The 17,434-nt window shown below is 39.9% G+C and overlaps 1 protein-coding gene across 1 annotated transcript in view; it reads right to left on the reverse strand.

Moving 5' to 3' along the window:
- Positions 1-17,434, reverse strand: part of DOCK3 (dedicator of cytokinesis 3) — a gene marked incomplete at its 3' end in the record, with an annotated part of 615,312 nt that overhangs the window by 133,016 nt on the left and 464,862 nt on the right. The window contains exon 10 of the mRNA XM_080804908.1: positions 1,750-1,831. Within this exon, the coding sequence (XP_080661034.1) occupies positions 1,750-1,831 (82 nt within the window). The remainder of the gene's footprint in view (positions 1-1,749; positions 1,832-17,434) is intronic.

Genomic DNA, 17,434 nt, shown 5'->3' on the forward strand with positions numbered 1-17,434 from the left:
CCATTGTGGCAGAATAAGAGCACATGAATGTTATGTGCATCTTTGATTTATAAAGTCACAGCTACAGCTTAGGCCTCTGGGCCCATATAGATAATTAAAATGCTACAAAATGAAAATTTCAATTTACTGTAATTACATTCAAATATCATCATAATTAAGTTCATTTTTCAAGAGACAAGGACCGCACTCATCATATTCAAGGACAGCCATGCATACAGCTCTACCCACAATGCCAGAGAACAAGGAAGCAGTGATTTCTTTTGCCGCTTTATCAGAGAATCAGGGTCTAGAAAAACCTCCTAAGGTCAGTGAGGCATTCTAGACAGATGGGTGTCTCTTTTCTTCCTATTTCTGTTTCAGAAAGGTGGCCAAAGAGGACCACTTCAGTGTTTACACACTCTCACTTCAGAAGCTCTTTCCCAATATCCTAACCTAAATCCCAACTTGGACTCTTTCCCTCGTTCTTTTCCTACTGAAGGAATAGTGTTGCTTTCCCCAGACAAAATAATCTCAACTCCCTTAACCGTCTTCATGGGTCTGCTTTACCTGCTTGTTCTTCCTGCATTGTCTTCTAAAGTTTGAATGCTGAGCTCCAAGATGGGCTAAAAAAATCACTTTAGCTTAACAAGACTTACAAATGTTTCTGTACATCTGGAGAGTTTTCAACAGAAACTGTCCCTGTGAAAATGGCTTCTGATTCTGCAGTAATGCTGTTTGAAGCTTTGAAAGATAAAGTTGTAGTAAAGGAACAAAAAAGTCATGTACTTGCTACATATATGTGGTATCAGTAAAACAGGTAAACAAATCCAGTTTTATCTTTCAGAGAAAGCCACATATACAATGCCTAGAGAAATCCCATTTGTGTTTAAGAGGTACACTGTAAGCTCTGAGACACCTGACTGTAACCCATCAATCACGCACCCCACACCAGGGCAGAGGCACTGTGAGACTATCACACCTCCTGGCATTAATGGGTCTTAACGTATCTCACTAATACTGAAGCAGATCAAAGACTCCACAAGAGTCAAAACTGGTTTAAAATTATAACACAGTCTTGTTTTCTCCTTCAGCAAATAAATAAACAAAGCTGCACTCTAGTTTTCTTTAAATAAAAAACATTTAGTAACTCAGAATCAACTTGAGGAATACGCAAGGCAATGTGGTATTGTTAGGCTGAGCACTTTCCAGAAGCAGATTACTATGTCTTCTCTGAGCTGATGAGTTTGTGATCCTGAAGACCCTGAATGACTACATGGTTATTCAGAAAAAATGAAAGTATAGGTCACAGTAGGAAAAGACCCTCCATTTGGATGTAAGAGAGAAGAACTACTTAGTTTGTCTCTCTTTATATGCACTCACTAAAAAACTGCAAAGCTGTAAATTTGGTGGATGCCTTTAGAGACATTATACTTCTACATCAGAGAAATTCCCAGTGGCCTTGAATAAGAATAGTAAGAAAGACTTCTTTCAGATTTTGTCTGTTATATTAAATAGCTTCTAAAATCTACATTAGTAAAAGGTATTTGATTTTATTTCTTTAATAAAAAATTCAATTAAAAACTATAGCTGATTTCAGTTTTCTTTAAATATTTCATTAAAATCTGATAGAAACATAAATCAAGTCCTAATCTCCCCAGTGTGTAAGAATAAAGGGTAAGAATAAATGCCTGTTTCCAGGGTGACAATATCCACATAGCAGGCCCCTGGGTAGAGTCAACAGCAGAGAAGGGAAAGAGAATTTGTACATACTGTAAAAAGGGCACACATTCGTTCTATCTTCTCTGGATTCCTTGGCCCACCATTCTTGTTCAGTCTCACCAGAAACCGCTCACTGAAATGTAGGAGAGAGAGACAGAAAAATGTAAGGGACCACATGCTCCAGAACAAATAAAAAGGGCATTTATAGAGAAACCCTAAACACTGTCAGAACAGCTCTTAGTGACAGGCAAGGCCAAAAGTACATGTCTAATGTCGGGACACTATTTTTCTTGCCAAGCAGCATGCAATGGACACTACAAACTGCCTAACAGCTGTTGCAGTTTCTCTGCTGGCAGCAGCTCTCTTTTCCCTAAAGGTGTGTACTCCCTGAGAGGAGCAATGAAGACTGTATCTTCTATTATTTTCCAAATACCTGCAAAGCTCCAGTCATAACATAGGCCCATAACAAGCATATATATTCTCTGATGTGAGCACTCAGATCATAAAAATATCCACCATACTCGAGCCAAAACTATCTATGTTACCCAGTTTACATCATCCTATAGAACTCTTAAGAATCATTTCAGGACTAAGAAAAAAAATTACAGGGACTTAGAAAAATTTGAGCAAAAAGTCAAAGAGAAATAATGTGTTATAACTAGAGTTGCAATCAGAATTTCATAGGGCCATTAAAACATTCTATTCCACAAACAAGACAGGTTAACTCCTAAAGTAGATTACTGGATTAAAAAACCAGAGATACAGTGTTTGTGACATCCGGAGCGGTGTCTCTTCGCTCTCTCACTCCTGCCTGCTCCTGCGCAGGCTCGAATTTTTCCACCTCTTCATCCCAAGGCTCCCCATCAACTGCAACAAGGACACTGAGCCACGGCAAAGATCACATTTCTAAAGTAATCAAATTAAAATTCTAAAAGTAATTTACTTCTCCCATGCCCATAGTCATGTACTTGCCACGTATATGTGGTATCAGTAAAGAGGTCAATATTAAAATATTGTCCTAGAATTATAAGATATAATATCAACTTTCCAGGTTGCTTACTTTGTTCATGTGTTCATCTGTTCATTTAGTCAACAAATAGTTATTAAGTTCTGTGTGCTAAACGTGGGAATATAAATGTGAACAAGATACACACAAGGTACTTTTCTTCATAGAGCTTGTGATGCTGGTAGACAATTAAATATGCAGAAATGTCAAGATATGTCTCCAAAGGTGAAGGAAACAAAAGCGAAAATGAACTTTTGGGACTTCATCAAGATCAAAAGCTTCTGCACAGCAAAAGAAACAGTCAACAAAACAAAGAGGCAACCCACAGAATGGGAGAAGATATTTGCAAATGACAGTACAGACAAAAGGTTGATATCCAGGATCTATAAAGAACTCCTCAAACTCAACACACACAAAACAGATAATCATATTAAAAAATGGGCAGAAGATATGAACAGACACTTCTCCAATGAAGACATACAAATGGCTATCAGACACATGAAAAAATGTTCATCATCACTAGCCATCAGGGAGATTCAAATCAAAACCACATTGAGATACCACCTTACACCAGTTAGAATGGCCAAAATTAGCAAGACAGGAAACAACGTGTGTTGGAGAGGATGTGGAGAAAGGGGAACCCTCTTACACTGTTGGTGGGAATGCAAACTGGTGCAGCCACTTTGGAGAACAGTGTGGAGATTCCTCAGGAAATTAAAAATAGATCTTCCCTATGACCCTGCAATTGCACTGCTGGGTATTTACCCCAAAGATACAGATGGAGTGAAAAGAAGGGCCATCTGTACCCCAATGTCTATAGCAGCAATGGCCACGGTCGCCAAACTGTGGAAAGAACCAAGATGCCCTTCAACGGATGAATGGATAAGGAAGATGTGGTCCATATACACTATGGAGTATTATGCCTCCATCAGAAAGGACGAATACCCAACTTTTGTAGCAACATGGACGGTACTGGAAGAGATTATGCTGAGTGAAATAAGTCAAACAGAGAGAGTCAAGTATCATATGGTTTCACTTATAGGTGGAGCATAACAAATAATATTGAGGACAAGGGGAGAAGGAGAGGAGAAGGGAGTTGAGGGAAATTGGAAGGGGAGGTGAACCATGAGAGACTATGGACTCTGAAAAACAACCTGAGGGTTTTGAAGGGGCGGGGGGTGGGAGGTTGGGGGAACCAGGTGGTGGGTATTAGGGAGGGCACAGATTGCATGGAGCACTGGGTGTGGTGAAAAAACAATGAATACTGTTATGCTGAAAATAAATAAAAAAAAAAGAAAATTTAGGAACTGTTCACATAAAAAAATATGCAGAAATGAAGCTAAAAAATATTGGGCCAGATATAAACTTGAGATTTTTTTCAGCCAGTGGTTTGGATGGCAATAAGGAGAGAATGTGCATAGAAGGAGCAGGAAAAAGGGCTTTGGTCAGAATCCTGAGGGATGTTGATATTTAGGGGGAAAATAAAAGGTAGAACTAGCCAAGTAGACACATGGGGACAAACAGAAAAGCAAGAAAAATAAGGAGGAGGTGGATGCTATGTTAGTCAAGGGAAAAAAAAATGTCTGAAAACAGGGGGTGGAGGGAAGAGGGGTCGGTGAGTTCTAAGGTCAGTGAGAATCACAGGAGACAAACACAAGAATGTCTCAGAACACAGACCACTGTGATTCTTTTTTTTTTTTTTTTAAGATTTTATTTATTTATTTGACAGAGATCACAAGTAGGCAGAGAGGCAGGCAGAGAGAGAAGAGAAAGCAGGCTCTCCACGGAGCAGAGAGCCTGATGCGGGGATCGATCCCAGGACTCTGGGATCATGACCTGAGCCGAAGGCAGAGGCTTTAACCCACTGAGCCACCCAGGCGCCCCAACCACTGTGATTCTTGCAATAACAGTTTTAGTGGAATGGTAGAGAAAGAGCCCAGTGTGAGGAGGAAGAAGTGAGGAGGCAGAAATAGTTAGTCTAGACTACTTTTTAATAAATGGCTGTGGAAATGTAGAAGTGAACTTATAGTTGAATGGGCATATTGGGTTAAGGGAGGTCTTAAATTTTTTTTTTAAAGATTTTATTTATTTGAGAGAGAGAAAGAGCGAGAGCAAGCACAAGCAAGGGGGAGGGGCAGAGGGAGAAGCAGTCTCCCTTCTGAGCTGGGGAACCTGATGGGGGACTTGATCCCAGGACCCTGGGATCATGACCCGAGCTGAATGAAGGCAGATGCTTAACCAACTGAGCTACCCAGGCACCCTGAGGGAGGTCTTTATTAACATGTGGGATAACCCCTATGTTTATACTTAATTAATTGTCAATAAAGGCACCAAAATTCAGTAATGGAGCACAGTAATTTCAACAAATGGCGTTTCAGAATCCAAATGAAAAAACTAAACTTTAATCCTTGCCTACAAAAGATTAACTTGCCTAAATGTAAGGGCTAAAACTATAAAACTGTAAGAAGAAAACACAGTAGAAAAATGAAGACAAGTATCTTTGTATATTTTATTTACATTTGTATTTCCACATTTAGCATAAAAGAGAAAAATCTTTGTGATTTCAGATTACTAAGTGAATATCATGAATCACAATGAAATGATAAACTGAACTTTATAAAAATCAAAACCATCTCTTCTTGGGGAGACATTGTTAAAGTGAAAAGACAAGCTATAGACTGAGAAAATATTTACAAATACTTATCTAAAAAAGGACTGTATTAAGAACATATGGAGTTCTGAGAGTTCTTTATAAGTAACAACTCAATTTTAAAATGGACAAAAGATCTGAAAAGATCTTTCACCAAAGAACATACAGAGATGGCAAATAAGCTCAAGAAAACATCATTAATCATTAGAGAAATACAACTTAAAATCACAGTGAGATACCACTACACTCCTATTAGAATGGCTAAATTAAAGACTAAATATACCAAGGGTTGGTGAGAATGTAGAGGAACTAGACCTCTTGTAAACTGATGAGGGAAGTGCAAAATGGTATAGCCAGTTTAGAAAAGAGTCTGACAGTTTCTTATAAAGTTAAACATATACTCATTATATGATCTAATCATTCTGCTCCTAGGAGAAATGAAAACTTATGTCCACACTGAGACCCATATGTGAATATTTACTGCAGTTTTATTCATAGTAGCCAGAAACTGTAAAGAACACAAATATTCATCATGAGATGAATGTAATATCCATATAATGGAATATCCATTCAATGGAATATTACTTCACAATAAAAAGAACCACTGAGTATATAATAATTTGGATGAATCTCAAAAACACATACTAAGTGAAAGAAGCCAATCAATCACAAAAGACCATATATTGTATGCCTCCATTTACATTATAATCTAGACCAGGCAAAACTATAAGGAAGGAAACCAGATCAGGAGTTGTCAGGGCTGAGGAAGGAGGGCAGGGACTGACTGCAAAGGTGCATGAAAGAACTTGCTGGGGTGATGAAAGCTTCTACTTCTTGAATGTGGTGGTGATTCCACAACAATAAATTTGTCAAAACTCACCAAACTATGTTTTAAAGAGTGAATTTTACTACATGTAAATTACAGTTCAACAACCTGACTTCAAAAAAAGACAGGGCACACTAAAGAACATTTACTTCTAATAGGACAATGCTTGTAGATGATAAGATACTGAAGGGAGGAAAGAGAGGAAATAATTGGCAAAGGAAAACGAGGTTCCCACCTCCTTGGGGGAACTGAGAGAAATCAAGGAAAGAACGAAGGAGGAAACAACAGGTGTGGATACAAGTAAGTTAGTAGTTTTAGAAGTTGGGTGTATCAGAAAAACAGGAAATAAGAGCATCAAAGTAACATTTCTCTGTCTGTTACTGTAGTTATCTATCCTAACCAACATGTATATATGCATTCAACCACCCAGTTAACTCTTAAAAAAATTTTTTTTTAAAATTTCTTTTCAGTATAACAGAATTCATTGTTTATGCACCACACCCAGTTCTCCATGCAATACGTGCCCTCCATAATACCCACCACCTGGCTCCCCCAACCTCCCACCCCCCACCCCTTTGAAACCCTCAGATTGGTTTTCAGAGTCCATAGTCTCTCATGGTTCATCTCCCCTTCCAATTTCCCTCAACTCCCTTCTCCTCTCCATCTCCCCTTGTCCTCTATGTTATTTGTTATGCTCCACAAATAAGTGAAACCATATGATAATTGACTCTCTCTGCTTGACTTATTTCACTCAGCACCCAGTTAACTCCTAACTTGATGTAGGAATAGAAAAACAGTTTTTAAGGAATCTCTAGAGGAATGGACTCAGAGGACTTCTGGGGAGAGTGTAAGAATCTGCCTTTTTTTAAAAAAATTTCAGTTGTTAGGATTAGCAAGTTTGGAAAACCCCATTATGGGCCTTAGAGAAGCCTGGAAAGTTCAACTAGGAGAAGCACTGTTGACCTCCTAAGTCTTTAGAATGATCACTTGGGCTGCAGTGTTGAAAGCAAGTTGATAACATAGAAAATACTCCAAAGACAATGGGAGTAGCCCCAGCAAGCTACGATTCAGTTTGGGAACAGAAGAGAGGAGAATGAATGTGAGATATAAGCTGGCCACATGCAGCAATTGATTGGATGTGGCAGTCAACCAGAAAGTTCAGATGTGTATGCTGAATTTGATATGTAGGTGAACAAAAAACAGGCAGATCAAAGCCCAAGTCTGAAGTTCAGGGAAAAGACATGGGTGGGAGGAAGAGCTCTGGGTACTCATCAATTTGCTATCACAGTAGCAACAGCAGCCACTTAATGAATATCTTTTATGTACTCGGCATTGTTTAAAGTATTTCTTTTCTTGCCTAATTGTATTTAATCCTCATAACAGATATTTCGTCTCCAAAGAAACAGAGTCAGAGGGGCAAAGTTCTTGGCTTGGGATCAGAGGGTAGAGAGAGAACAGTAAAATTGGAATTCTAATCTGAATCTGTTTGACTTCAAAGCCCTTACTTTATCTATATTTCATCTTATGAAATGAGCACTGGAAAAAGAGTGGTGTGGGAGAGGAGGGGGCTTGCATGGGTAATGTGCAATCTACATCTTGCCCTAGAGATGCACAGTGTTTGTGTCATATAGGCTCTCAGATGTGCTGCCTGAAGGAAATCCAGCCATAATCCCCATTACCTACATGGGACATTTGACCCCTCTGATTAGAAAATTTATGCCAAGCCCTCATCCCGGTTCTGCTAGTGGCACCTAGTCTGTTTGAAGTTAACGGCACTCCCACTCAGGACACTGAGAGGTGATGGGAACAATGGTTTACCTGATTTGGGACAAGCAGAATGACAAACAATCCCAGAAAACATATTCTTTTCATTTTCTTGAAAGCAAAAGAAACACATGAATAAACCTGTTATCACATATCCTTGAATGTTTATAATAGCATTTTTCTAATTATACAGCCCCTAAAGGGTCTTTGGAAATCATGCACTTCTCATGAAATTGAACTAAATGGTAACTTTATGATCAATTATGTGGGAAGTTACAGTTGTTTTAACTCTAATGATTTATGCTCTCACCCCAGGATCAGACTCCCAATTCTAACAATAGAAAGCATGTAGATGAATAAATGGGGGTGCAATGAGGGTGAGGTTCTGTTGACAGGGCGGCACAACAGTTCATCTTTGCTGTCTCCAAAATTCAAGTCAAAGTGCTTCTAAGAGAAGTGTACATCTACATGGGGAAGCTGGGCATGGAGGGAATGACCCTGCCTTCTATGTGTTTTGCTAATTACATCTGTGGGCTCTAAAGAAATAGCATACTTTTATATTTCTCAGCTGTAGGTCAAGCAGTCTGAAGTATGATAAGAAAGTAACCATGCTAGCCCTTGCTGCCAAATAAGCAATGTTTGAACAGCGGTTGCTTCTCTGTATTCAGGAGAAGTTCTTTTGTCTGGTGTAGACAAATGCCCCCTTCGTAGATAGGTCCTTTGTAACTTCCCAAGAATAATACAGACCTAGTAGTTATGAAAGAAATGCTAAACAAATTAATAAATGAATGCTGAAAAAAAAACAATTTAGCTAAGAACACTTTCATTAAGTGTATAGAAAGAATGCTACTTAGTAATTTATCTGACTGCATTATCATAGAAAAATAAAGCATTTAAGAGCAAATCACTGAAAACATGATTTAATTTTTTCCTATTTATTTATTATAATGTTTCCCAATTTATTTATTATGCAAACTGGAGAGACTTAAACAAATGCTAAAGTGTGGTTGCTCCCTAAGACTTCATAGAAAAACAGTATCTTGGCAGTAATACAGAAAAATGACTCACTTTTATGAAAGATCACACCTAACATAGTCCAATCATGGTATTTCCTAATGGATAGTCTACTAACTAGAAAAAGATAACCTCAAAAATTCATTCTTTCACTAGTAGGATCAAACTGCAAGCAAAACAAACTTTGAGCAGACATCACTCTCTCCAGGAATTCAGTGCATAAAACTTTTCAGTCTTCACAATCATGCTTCCGAATTTCTACACAGCATAATGGAAATGAAACAAACACACACCAAGGTTTTGAACAGGATGAGAGCAGTTATCAACATGTGTACTATATTTTATAGAGCTTATCACCTTTTTCTCATATGGTACTTCATGTGATATGTGGCAATTTGGCAGCAATACTCCAAATTTTCATTGGAAAGAGTATCTTCCTGACCCTGCTCCCTTCCTCTATCATGACCTACATTTACATTGATAATCTTTTGTTCTGTGCTTTCTAGCTCTTTGTTCAGAATGTGAACATTTTTGTCTTTTAAATTTCATTCCTTTACTCACTACACATATTCTTCTTTGTTTGGCATGATATAGGGTAAGAAGAATATATATTCACAGATGGAAGAAAAATAATAGCATTTGCCTGAGGTTTTTCATGGTCTGCTATCACACACACACACTCCTACAGATTTGGCCTATTATAACTCCATAACTTCCCTAAGGATACCAGGATACACATTATTTATACTTATTAACTTGTTCTTGTCACTATTTCTGCTGCTGTTTCTGTGCTTCAATGAGGCAAAGTTTTGCTGTTTAATATATTAAATGTCTCTTAAGAGGGAACCCTGATGGGAATAGTAGAGCATATAGAAACCAAAATAAATATACACAGGAGAAACAGAAAAATCTTGATCGTTTTCTGAGTGGAAGCTAGAAGACTGAGCCAACTTGAAAGCCAAATGAATATTTAAATCTGTAATGAGCACGGATGTTACATGCAAATAATGGATCATTGAACACTACATCAAAAACTAATGATGTACTATATGTTGGCTAACTGAATAATAATAATAATAATAAATGATAAAAAATTAAATCTGTCAGATATTCTATTAGATGTTTTCTAATCTTTTAAAGAATAAGACTGAGAAGGGACGCCTTCTCAGTGGCTCAGTCAGTTAAGCCACTGCCTTTGGTTTGGGTCATGATCCCAGAGTCTTGGGATCGAGTCCCGCATTGGGCTCCTTGCTCAGTGAGGAGCCTGCTTCTCTGCTTCTGCCTGCCACTCTACCTGCTTGTGCTCTCTCTCTCTCTCTGACAAATAAATAAATAAAATCTTAAAAAAAAATACTGAGGGAAACTGGGTGGCTCAGTGGGTTAAAGCCTCTGCTTTCGGCTCAGGTCATGATCCCAGGGTCCTGGGATCGAGTCCCGCATCCGGCTCTCTGCTCAACAGGGAGCCTGCTTCTCCTCTCTCTCTGCCTGCCTCTCTGCCTACTTGTGATCTCTGTCTGTTAAATAAATAAATAAAATCTTTAAAAAAAAATACTGAGAAGCCCAGGGATAATCTCAAGGAATACCAGCAAATAAAGATTTCCTAAGTACTAAAACCTTAAAAGTACTTAAAAACTCTAACTTTTTTCAAGAAGTTTAAAATATAGGAACAATGTAAATATGTCAAAATCTTTTTTATTCTCCCTTAATATGGGACAGTTAGTGATATTAATTTTTAAAAGATTTATTTATTTATTTATTTGAGCGAGCGAGCGAGAGAGAGTGAGTGGGCAGGGGGAGGGGCAGAGGGTGAGGGAGAGAGTGAATATCTAGCAGACTCCTCGCTGAGCATGGAGCTAGAAACAGAGCTTGATCTCATGACCCTGAGATCACGACCTGAGCAAAAACCAAGAGTCAGATGCTGAACTGAACCATGCAGGGGCGCCTAGTGATACTATTTTTAAAACAATATTATAGGGGCACAAGTGTAGCTCAGTTGGTTGAGCGTCTGCATTTCGTTCAAGTCATGATCACAGGGTCCTGGGATGGAGCCCAGTATTGGGCTTCCTGCTCAACAGAGAGCCTGGTTCTCCCTTTCCCTCTCCCTTTCCCTTTCCCCTTGCCTGTGCTCACTTGATCTTTCTCTCTCTGTCACATAAATAAATAAAATCTAAAAAAAAAAAACCCCAATATTATAGTAACATAGCTAATAAAGTATAAAAATAAGATTTCAACTCAGGTCTGGATTCTCCAAAGCCTATACTCATTCCAACTGTCTTTTTTGATATATACTTAAATGGTGAAAATAAGAACATTGATCAAAAAGAAATAAACCATCTGTACCCCAATGTTTATAGCAGCAATGGCCACGGTCGCCAAACTGTGGAAAGAACCAAGATGCCCTTCAACGGATGAATGGATAAGGAAGATGTGGTCCATATACACTATGGAGTATTATGCCTCCATCAGAAAGGACGAATACCCAACTTTTGTAGCAACATGGACAGGACTGGAAGAGATTATGCTGAGTGAAATAAGTCAAGCAGAGAGAGTCAAGTATCATATGGTTTCACTTATTTGTGGAGCATAACAAATAACATAGAGGACAAGGGTAGATGGAGAGGAGAAAGGAGTTGAGGGAAATTGGAAGGGCGGGTGAACCATGAGAGACTATGGACTCTGAAAAACAACCTGAGGGTTTTGAAGGGGTGGGGGGTGGGAGGTTGGGGGAACCAGGTGGTGGGTATTAGGGCACAGATTGCATGGAGCACTGGGTGTGGTGCAAAAACAATGAATACTGTTATGCTGAAAATAAAAAAAAAATTAAAAAAAAAGAAATATACATTTATAAGAATATAAGTGCTCCAAAAGTTGCTGCTAAAAAATGAAAATAAACAATTTTAGAATTTAAAAAAAGAAATAAACTAACTTGAATGTAGCTACATGTCTCTAAATATTACATACCCACAAATAAACATTTGTGCATACACAAATGTATACATCCGAGACTACAAAGGACTCTATTGTTCTTAATATTCCTATTTTGTTTCATGTCTTTCTCTCCTCTCAGTACTCTGTGCACACAGACTCAATCTATCCTTTCTGCCAATGATCTTGCACAACCAGTTCAACAGATCACTCAGTCTACCAGGTTCTATCTTGTGCTATACAAAATGGTAGCCACTAGCCACATGTAGTTTATTTATATTTAAACTTAATTAAAATTAAGTGAAATTGATGGAGGCATAATACTCCATAGTGTATATGGACCACATCTTCATGGACAGGACTGGAAGAGATTATGCTGAGTGAAATAAGTCAAGCAGAGAGAGTCAATTATCATATGGTTCCACTTATTTGTGGAGCATAACAAATAACATGGAGGACATGGGGAGATGGAGAGGAGAAGGGAGTTGAGGGAAATTGGAAGGGGAGGTGAACCATGAGAGACTATGGACTCTGAAAAACAACCTGAGGGTTTTGAAGGGACGGGGGGTGGGAGGTTGGGGGAACCAGATGGTGGGTGTTAGGGAGGGCACGGATTGCATGGAGCACTGGGTGTGGTGAAAAAACAATGAATACTGTTACGCTGAAAAGAAATAAAAAAAATTAAAAAATTAAGTGAAATTGGAAAATCACTTCTCAAACTAGCCACATTTCAAGTGTTAAATTGCTACATGAAACTAGTGGCTACCACGTACACCATAATGTTCTGCCATACACAGAGAATTTCTATCATCCTGTAAAGTTCTGCATGGTCTGTGAGGGGTCGCTGGAACAAAAGATTCTGTACTACTGCATAGCAGCACTATTCCAAGGTACAAAATTACAATGCTAGAAACACTAGAGCCATCAACAAACCATAAGAGACTCTTAATCTCAGGAAACAAACTGAGGGTTGCTGGAGGGGAGGGTGGTGGGCGGGATGGGGTGGCTGGGTGATGGGCTTTGGGTAGGGTATATGCTATGGTGAGAAAAAAAATAAATTTTTTTTAAAAAGAAGGGAGGTGGGGGAAATTGGAGGGGGAGACAAACCATGAGAGACTATGGACTCTGAGAAACAATCTGAGGGTTTTAGAGGGGAGGGGGGTGGGAGGCTGGGTGAGCCTGGTGGTGGGTGCTATGGAGGGCACGTATTGCATGGTGCACTGGGTGTGGTGCATAAACAATGAATTCTGGAACACTGAAAAGAAATTTAAAAAATAATTAAAAAAACAAAAGAAATGTCAGTGAGCAGGTCCCATGTGATCTGCCCTTTTGCCCTTTCTGAACTTTTTGTTGGGAGTGGGACAGTCTTGAAAGCCAGATATGTGCCTAGAGTACTTGCAGTTTCATGAAAGAAGGTGTACTGAAGTCAGAGATTTGCTCTACCTGTGCTTAAGACTGGGACAAGGGATCTGGCAGTTTCTGAGTACTTTGATCAATGTAGGCTATGTAGTATTTTTCAGTAAACATAATCTCTTCTCTGCATTTACAATATTGTAGCACAAATTCACCAGACATGTTAAGAGACTTAGCTATCTCTGGCCTGCCAGCCGAAGTACTGTAGGGCACTCTTACAGCACAGACACAGTCAGAGTTTACCTTCCCCAAGTACTGTAATGTATCTGCTGTAGAGTGAGATGGGCCAAAAATGAATGAGCAGATTCTGAAGTCAAGGTCCTCTGGGAATGTGTCCAGGTATCTTCAGTAGCCTTCCATCTCTAGGCACTCCAACCTCCAGGTCAGCCTGAATTATCACCCATATATCTTCTGCAAATACAGCTTGAACTATATGACTTCCCTTCTTAAAAAAGAAACTTCAGTACTGCTCCAGCTCTGTAGATGCTCATAAGCTTCCACCTGGCAGTCCAGACCCTCTAGCATCTGTCCTCTTCCTGTCTCCCTAAATTCTTTTACTTCCATCAACATACCTTGGATCTGCTTGCCTTTCTTAAAAAATATTCTTTTTTCACTGCATCCTATCTCCCCACTTCTCTCTTCCGCTCAAGGCCTGCCTATCCTTTGAGGCCCAGCTCATGAAGGCTTCTATGGCCCTATCAGTCAGAAAGGATCTATTCCTCCACTAACATCTAACCATTTATGGCAGTGCCTCTGACAGGTTAGCGTTAGAGCTGGTGTGTACATATGTGACAACTTCACTGTGCAGAAAAGAGTTAATACAGCAGGACTGAGATTGCTATCTTAGAAAGGTATGCTTACAAGATCAGCCTTTGGCTGACATCTGGGAATTTGGTTCTCAAAGAGTTTCCAACAGTTAAGGGTGGCTCACTGTGCCTAGACTGCTTGTGAGGGGCACTGTATCTTATGCTGAACATTTGCTTCCCTTCTGGGAATTCTGTATATGGTAAGTAAAGGTTGCCTATGTGACAGTCCCCTATAAACATTGTGTGCTGAGTCTCTAAATGGCTTCCTGGGGGCAGAAACACTGCACAGATATTGCTGTATTTTCACTGCTGTAAGAGTGTGTTCTGGGTGATCCCCTCATGTGAGGGAGAAAGCATAAGTAAGACTGCACATGGATTCTTTCAGGCTCTGCCTGTGTTCATCTCCCTTATGATTCAGCTCTGTATCCTTACTATGTCACTGTAATAAAGCTCAGCTACGAATACAGCTATATGCTGAATCCCCAAAGTCCTAACGAATGGCCACTAGGGGTTGTGCTGGGGATCTCTAACACATCCTTTAAGTCCAGTGTCCTTGTCTGTAAATTAGCAGGGACAGAATCTCCTGCAGCCCTCAAAGACTCAAGCATAGAAGCTTACAGCTTATAGAGACTTACTAAATAAACTTTGCCTAATAATGTCTTCTTGACTTCTAATGACTTTACATTTATAAGGACAACACAATTAAAATACCAAGATAGCTGAGAGCAAGATGAGAAACAATAAATGGGTAATTTTTCCCACAGAAGGTTCCTATCTGTACATGCACAGCTTTTTCCTGCTTTAAAGGCTCTCAAGAGCTTCACAGCAATAAATGAATATTCTGAATGTGCCTGCTGCTGCATAGGGCTCTGATGACATCTTAGTGTCATGGAATCTCTGCTGTCCTGTCACCAGACAAAGCTGGCAGAGATCCGCTACTTAGGTCCCAGGGAAGGCTGCCTTCCAGGTGTCTAGCAAAAGTAGGGTCTCTGGGCGCCTGGGTGGCTCAGTGGGTTAAAGCCTCTGCCTTCGGCTCAGGTCATGATCTCAGGGTCCTGGGATCGAGTCCCGCGTCGGGCTCTCTGCTCAGCAGGGAGCCTGCTTCCTCCTCTCTCTCTGCCTGCCTCTCTGCTCTCTTGTGATCTCTGTCTGTCAAATAAATAAATAAATAAATAAATAAATCTTTAAAAAAAAAAAAAAAAAAAAAAAAGTAGGGTCTCTGTGGTGGGAAGAATCTTTGCAGGGGCAACTGACCTTTATTTGCCCTTCCTGTCTTTCACAAGCCCAGCTAAAGCATATAAAGAACACCAATGTTTAGATTCAAGAGCAAAGCTTAAATATGTATAATAAAGATGATACCTGTGAATATTTACTGAGATCTACTATCTTCCAGGACTTTGTTCTAGGGACTGTATTGTCACTTTAATTAGGGAGACACTACTTTTTTCCCCCCTCAAACAAAAGGTCTCACACATTTATTACTGAACCAACCTACTGGTGCAGCAGCATACTAACAGAGAAAAATCATCTTCTCAACAAAACTTCTCTGTTGTTCAGGAGCAGTGATGTTTACAAAGTGATATGATATGAGCAAGTGACAATGCAGCATAAATATGCATGCCACCTCGTGTGTGATTCCTTATAGACCGAGCTTGGTGGCTCTCCAATGTCCCCTTTGGGAGTTGTACTTGATTTTATTACCAGTTTTCATCCAAATCCACTGGGGAATGTGATGAGTCTCCTTTTCTTTCCTGGCCAGGAATCACCTGATCCTGAAAATCTAATGAGAAGATAGAGCAAGGAACAGTCAACCACACACACCAGGATGGTAGGGAAAAGGCAAGATACTTCTATTTTAGAGTTGAAGAAATAAAAGCACAGTGGGGTTAAGCAATCTAGCTTATTTGGCTGCACTATCCATGGTAAGGTAGGTAGGCTTGTTCTGGCAGGTGTGTGAGTTCAGAGAGTTTAAGACAAGGGCAAGAACAAACCTTAGAGGTCAAGCCCAGGAATCCTGATAAGTCCTGACTTACAGGGTTGAGGCAGGAGAACCTCAGGCAGAACTAGGACTGGGGATGGACCAGGGTCAGTGGGAGAAAGCCATAGACTTGCGGTGGCTGACCACACCCTGGTCAAAATCAAAGCATGGAGACAGGACAGGCAGATGGAATGAGGTGGAGGGCGAGGCGTAAGTGCTGAGAAAGCACAGGTCTGTTCCCAGAGTGGGCTGCTTGTTCCTTAAAGGGGAGTTCTCAACTTGGGATCAGACAGTTTCAGAAACTCTGTATACCCTCAGAAGCAGGATGGAAAGGGGTTATGTGTGTTGCCTCTGTGCTCACACACTCTTCCAAGAATATAGTACCAAAGGATCTGGTACTCCTCCTCCCTGGTTTACTTCTGTGTCTTCATCCATAAATCTTCCAAGCCCATGTGAGACACCAGGATGCTCTTCTGGGCAGCAGGCAGCTCACTGCAAGGTGATTCCTCAGTATCCTCTCTAGCCATACTTTTTGACTTTTGGCCCTACAAAAATGTCACTAACCAATTAAGACAAACTGGGTTAATTGTTATTCTGCAGCTATCCATAGAGTACTCAGCCTTATCAGTTTAAGCCTTAATATATCCCACAAGTTTCTTTTTTTTCCAAGATTTACTTATTTAAGAGAGAGAGAGAGAGAGAGAGAGAGAGAGAGAGAGAGAGAGAGATTGCAGGGTGTGGGGGAAGGGCAGAGGAAGAGAGAGTCTTAAGCAAACTCCATGCTGACTGAGGAGGGGTTTGATCCCACGACCCTGAGATCATGACCTGAGCTGAAACCAAGAGTGGATGCTTAACCAACTGCACCACCCAGGTGCCCCTATCCCACAAATTTCTTAATGGAAGTAAAAAGATGTTTCAGTGCAAAAATTCAAAGCAAACTAAGAAGTAAAAAAACTTAGATTTTGGGGTTTCTGGAGTAGATAAATGTTTAATTTTGATGTCAGTGAATTTTTCCCCAGCTTTTCTCTTAAATCTGGGTTCCTGATGTGCTTCCAGTGATATAACATTTAGGCATCAAGAATCTGTATCTCAAGGAATTTCTAATGGAGAAATCTGCCTATTGTTTTTGGAAGGTTTGCTAGGCAGTCACTAAGTACAGATCCCTTGGTTGCTGGAATCCATGACTATGATTAGGTCTCCTTAAAAGTTTCTGATTTCTATCTTCTGGTGATCCTGCAATTCTTCTTGGCTATTCTCTCATGAATCCCTGTGACAATATGGTATAGTGGAAATAAAGCAGGGGGCAGACCAGGACTTGAATCCTGGACTGGACACTAGCAAATTGTTCATACCC

This window comes from Martes martes, assembly GCF_963455335.1.
Source record: "Martes martes genome assembly, chromosome: 1".
Lineage (NCBI taxonomy): Eukaryota > Metazoa > Chordata > Mammalia > Carnivora > Mustelidae > Martes > Martes martes.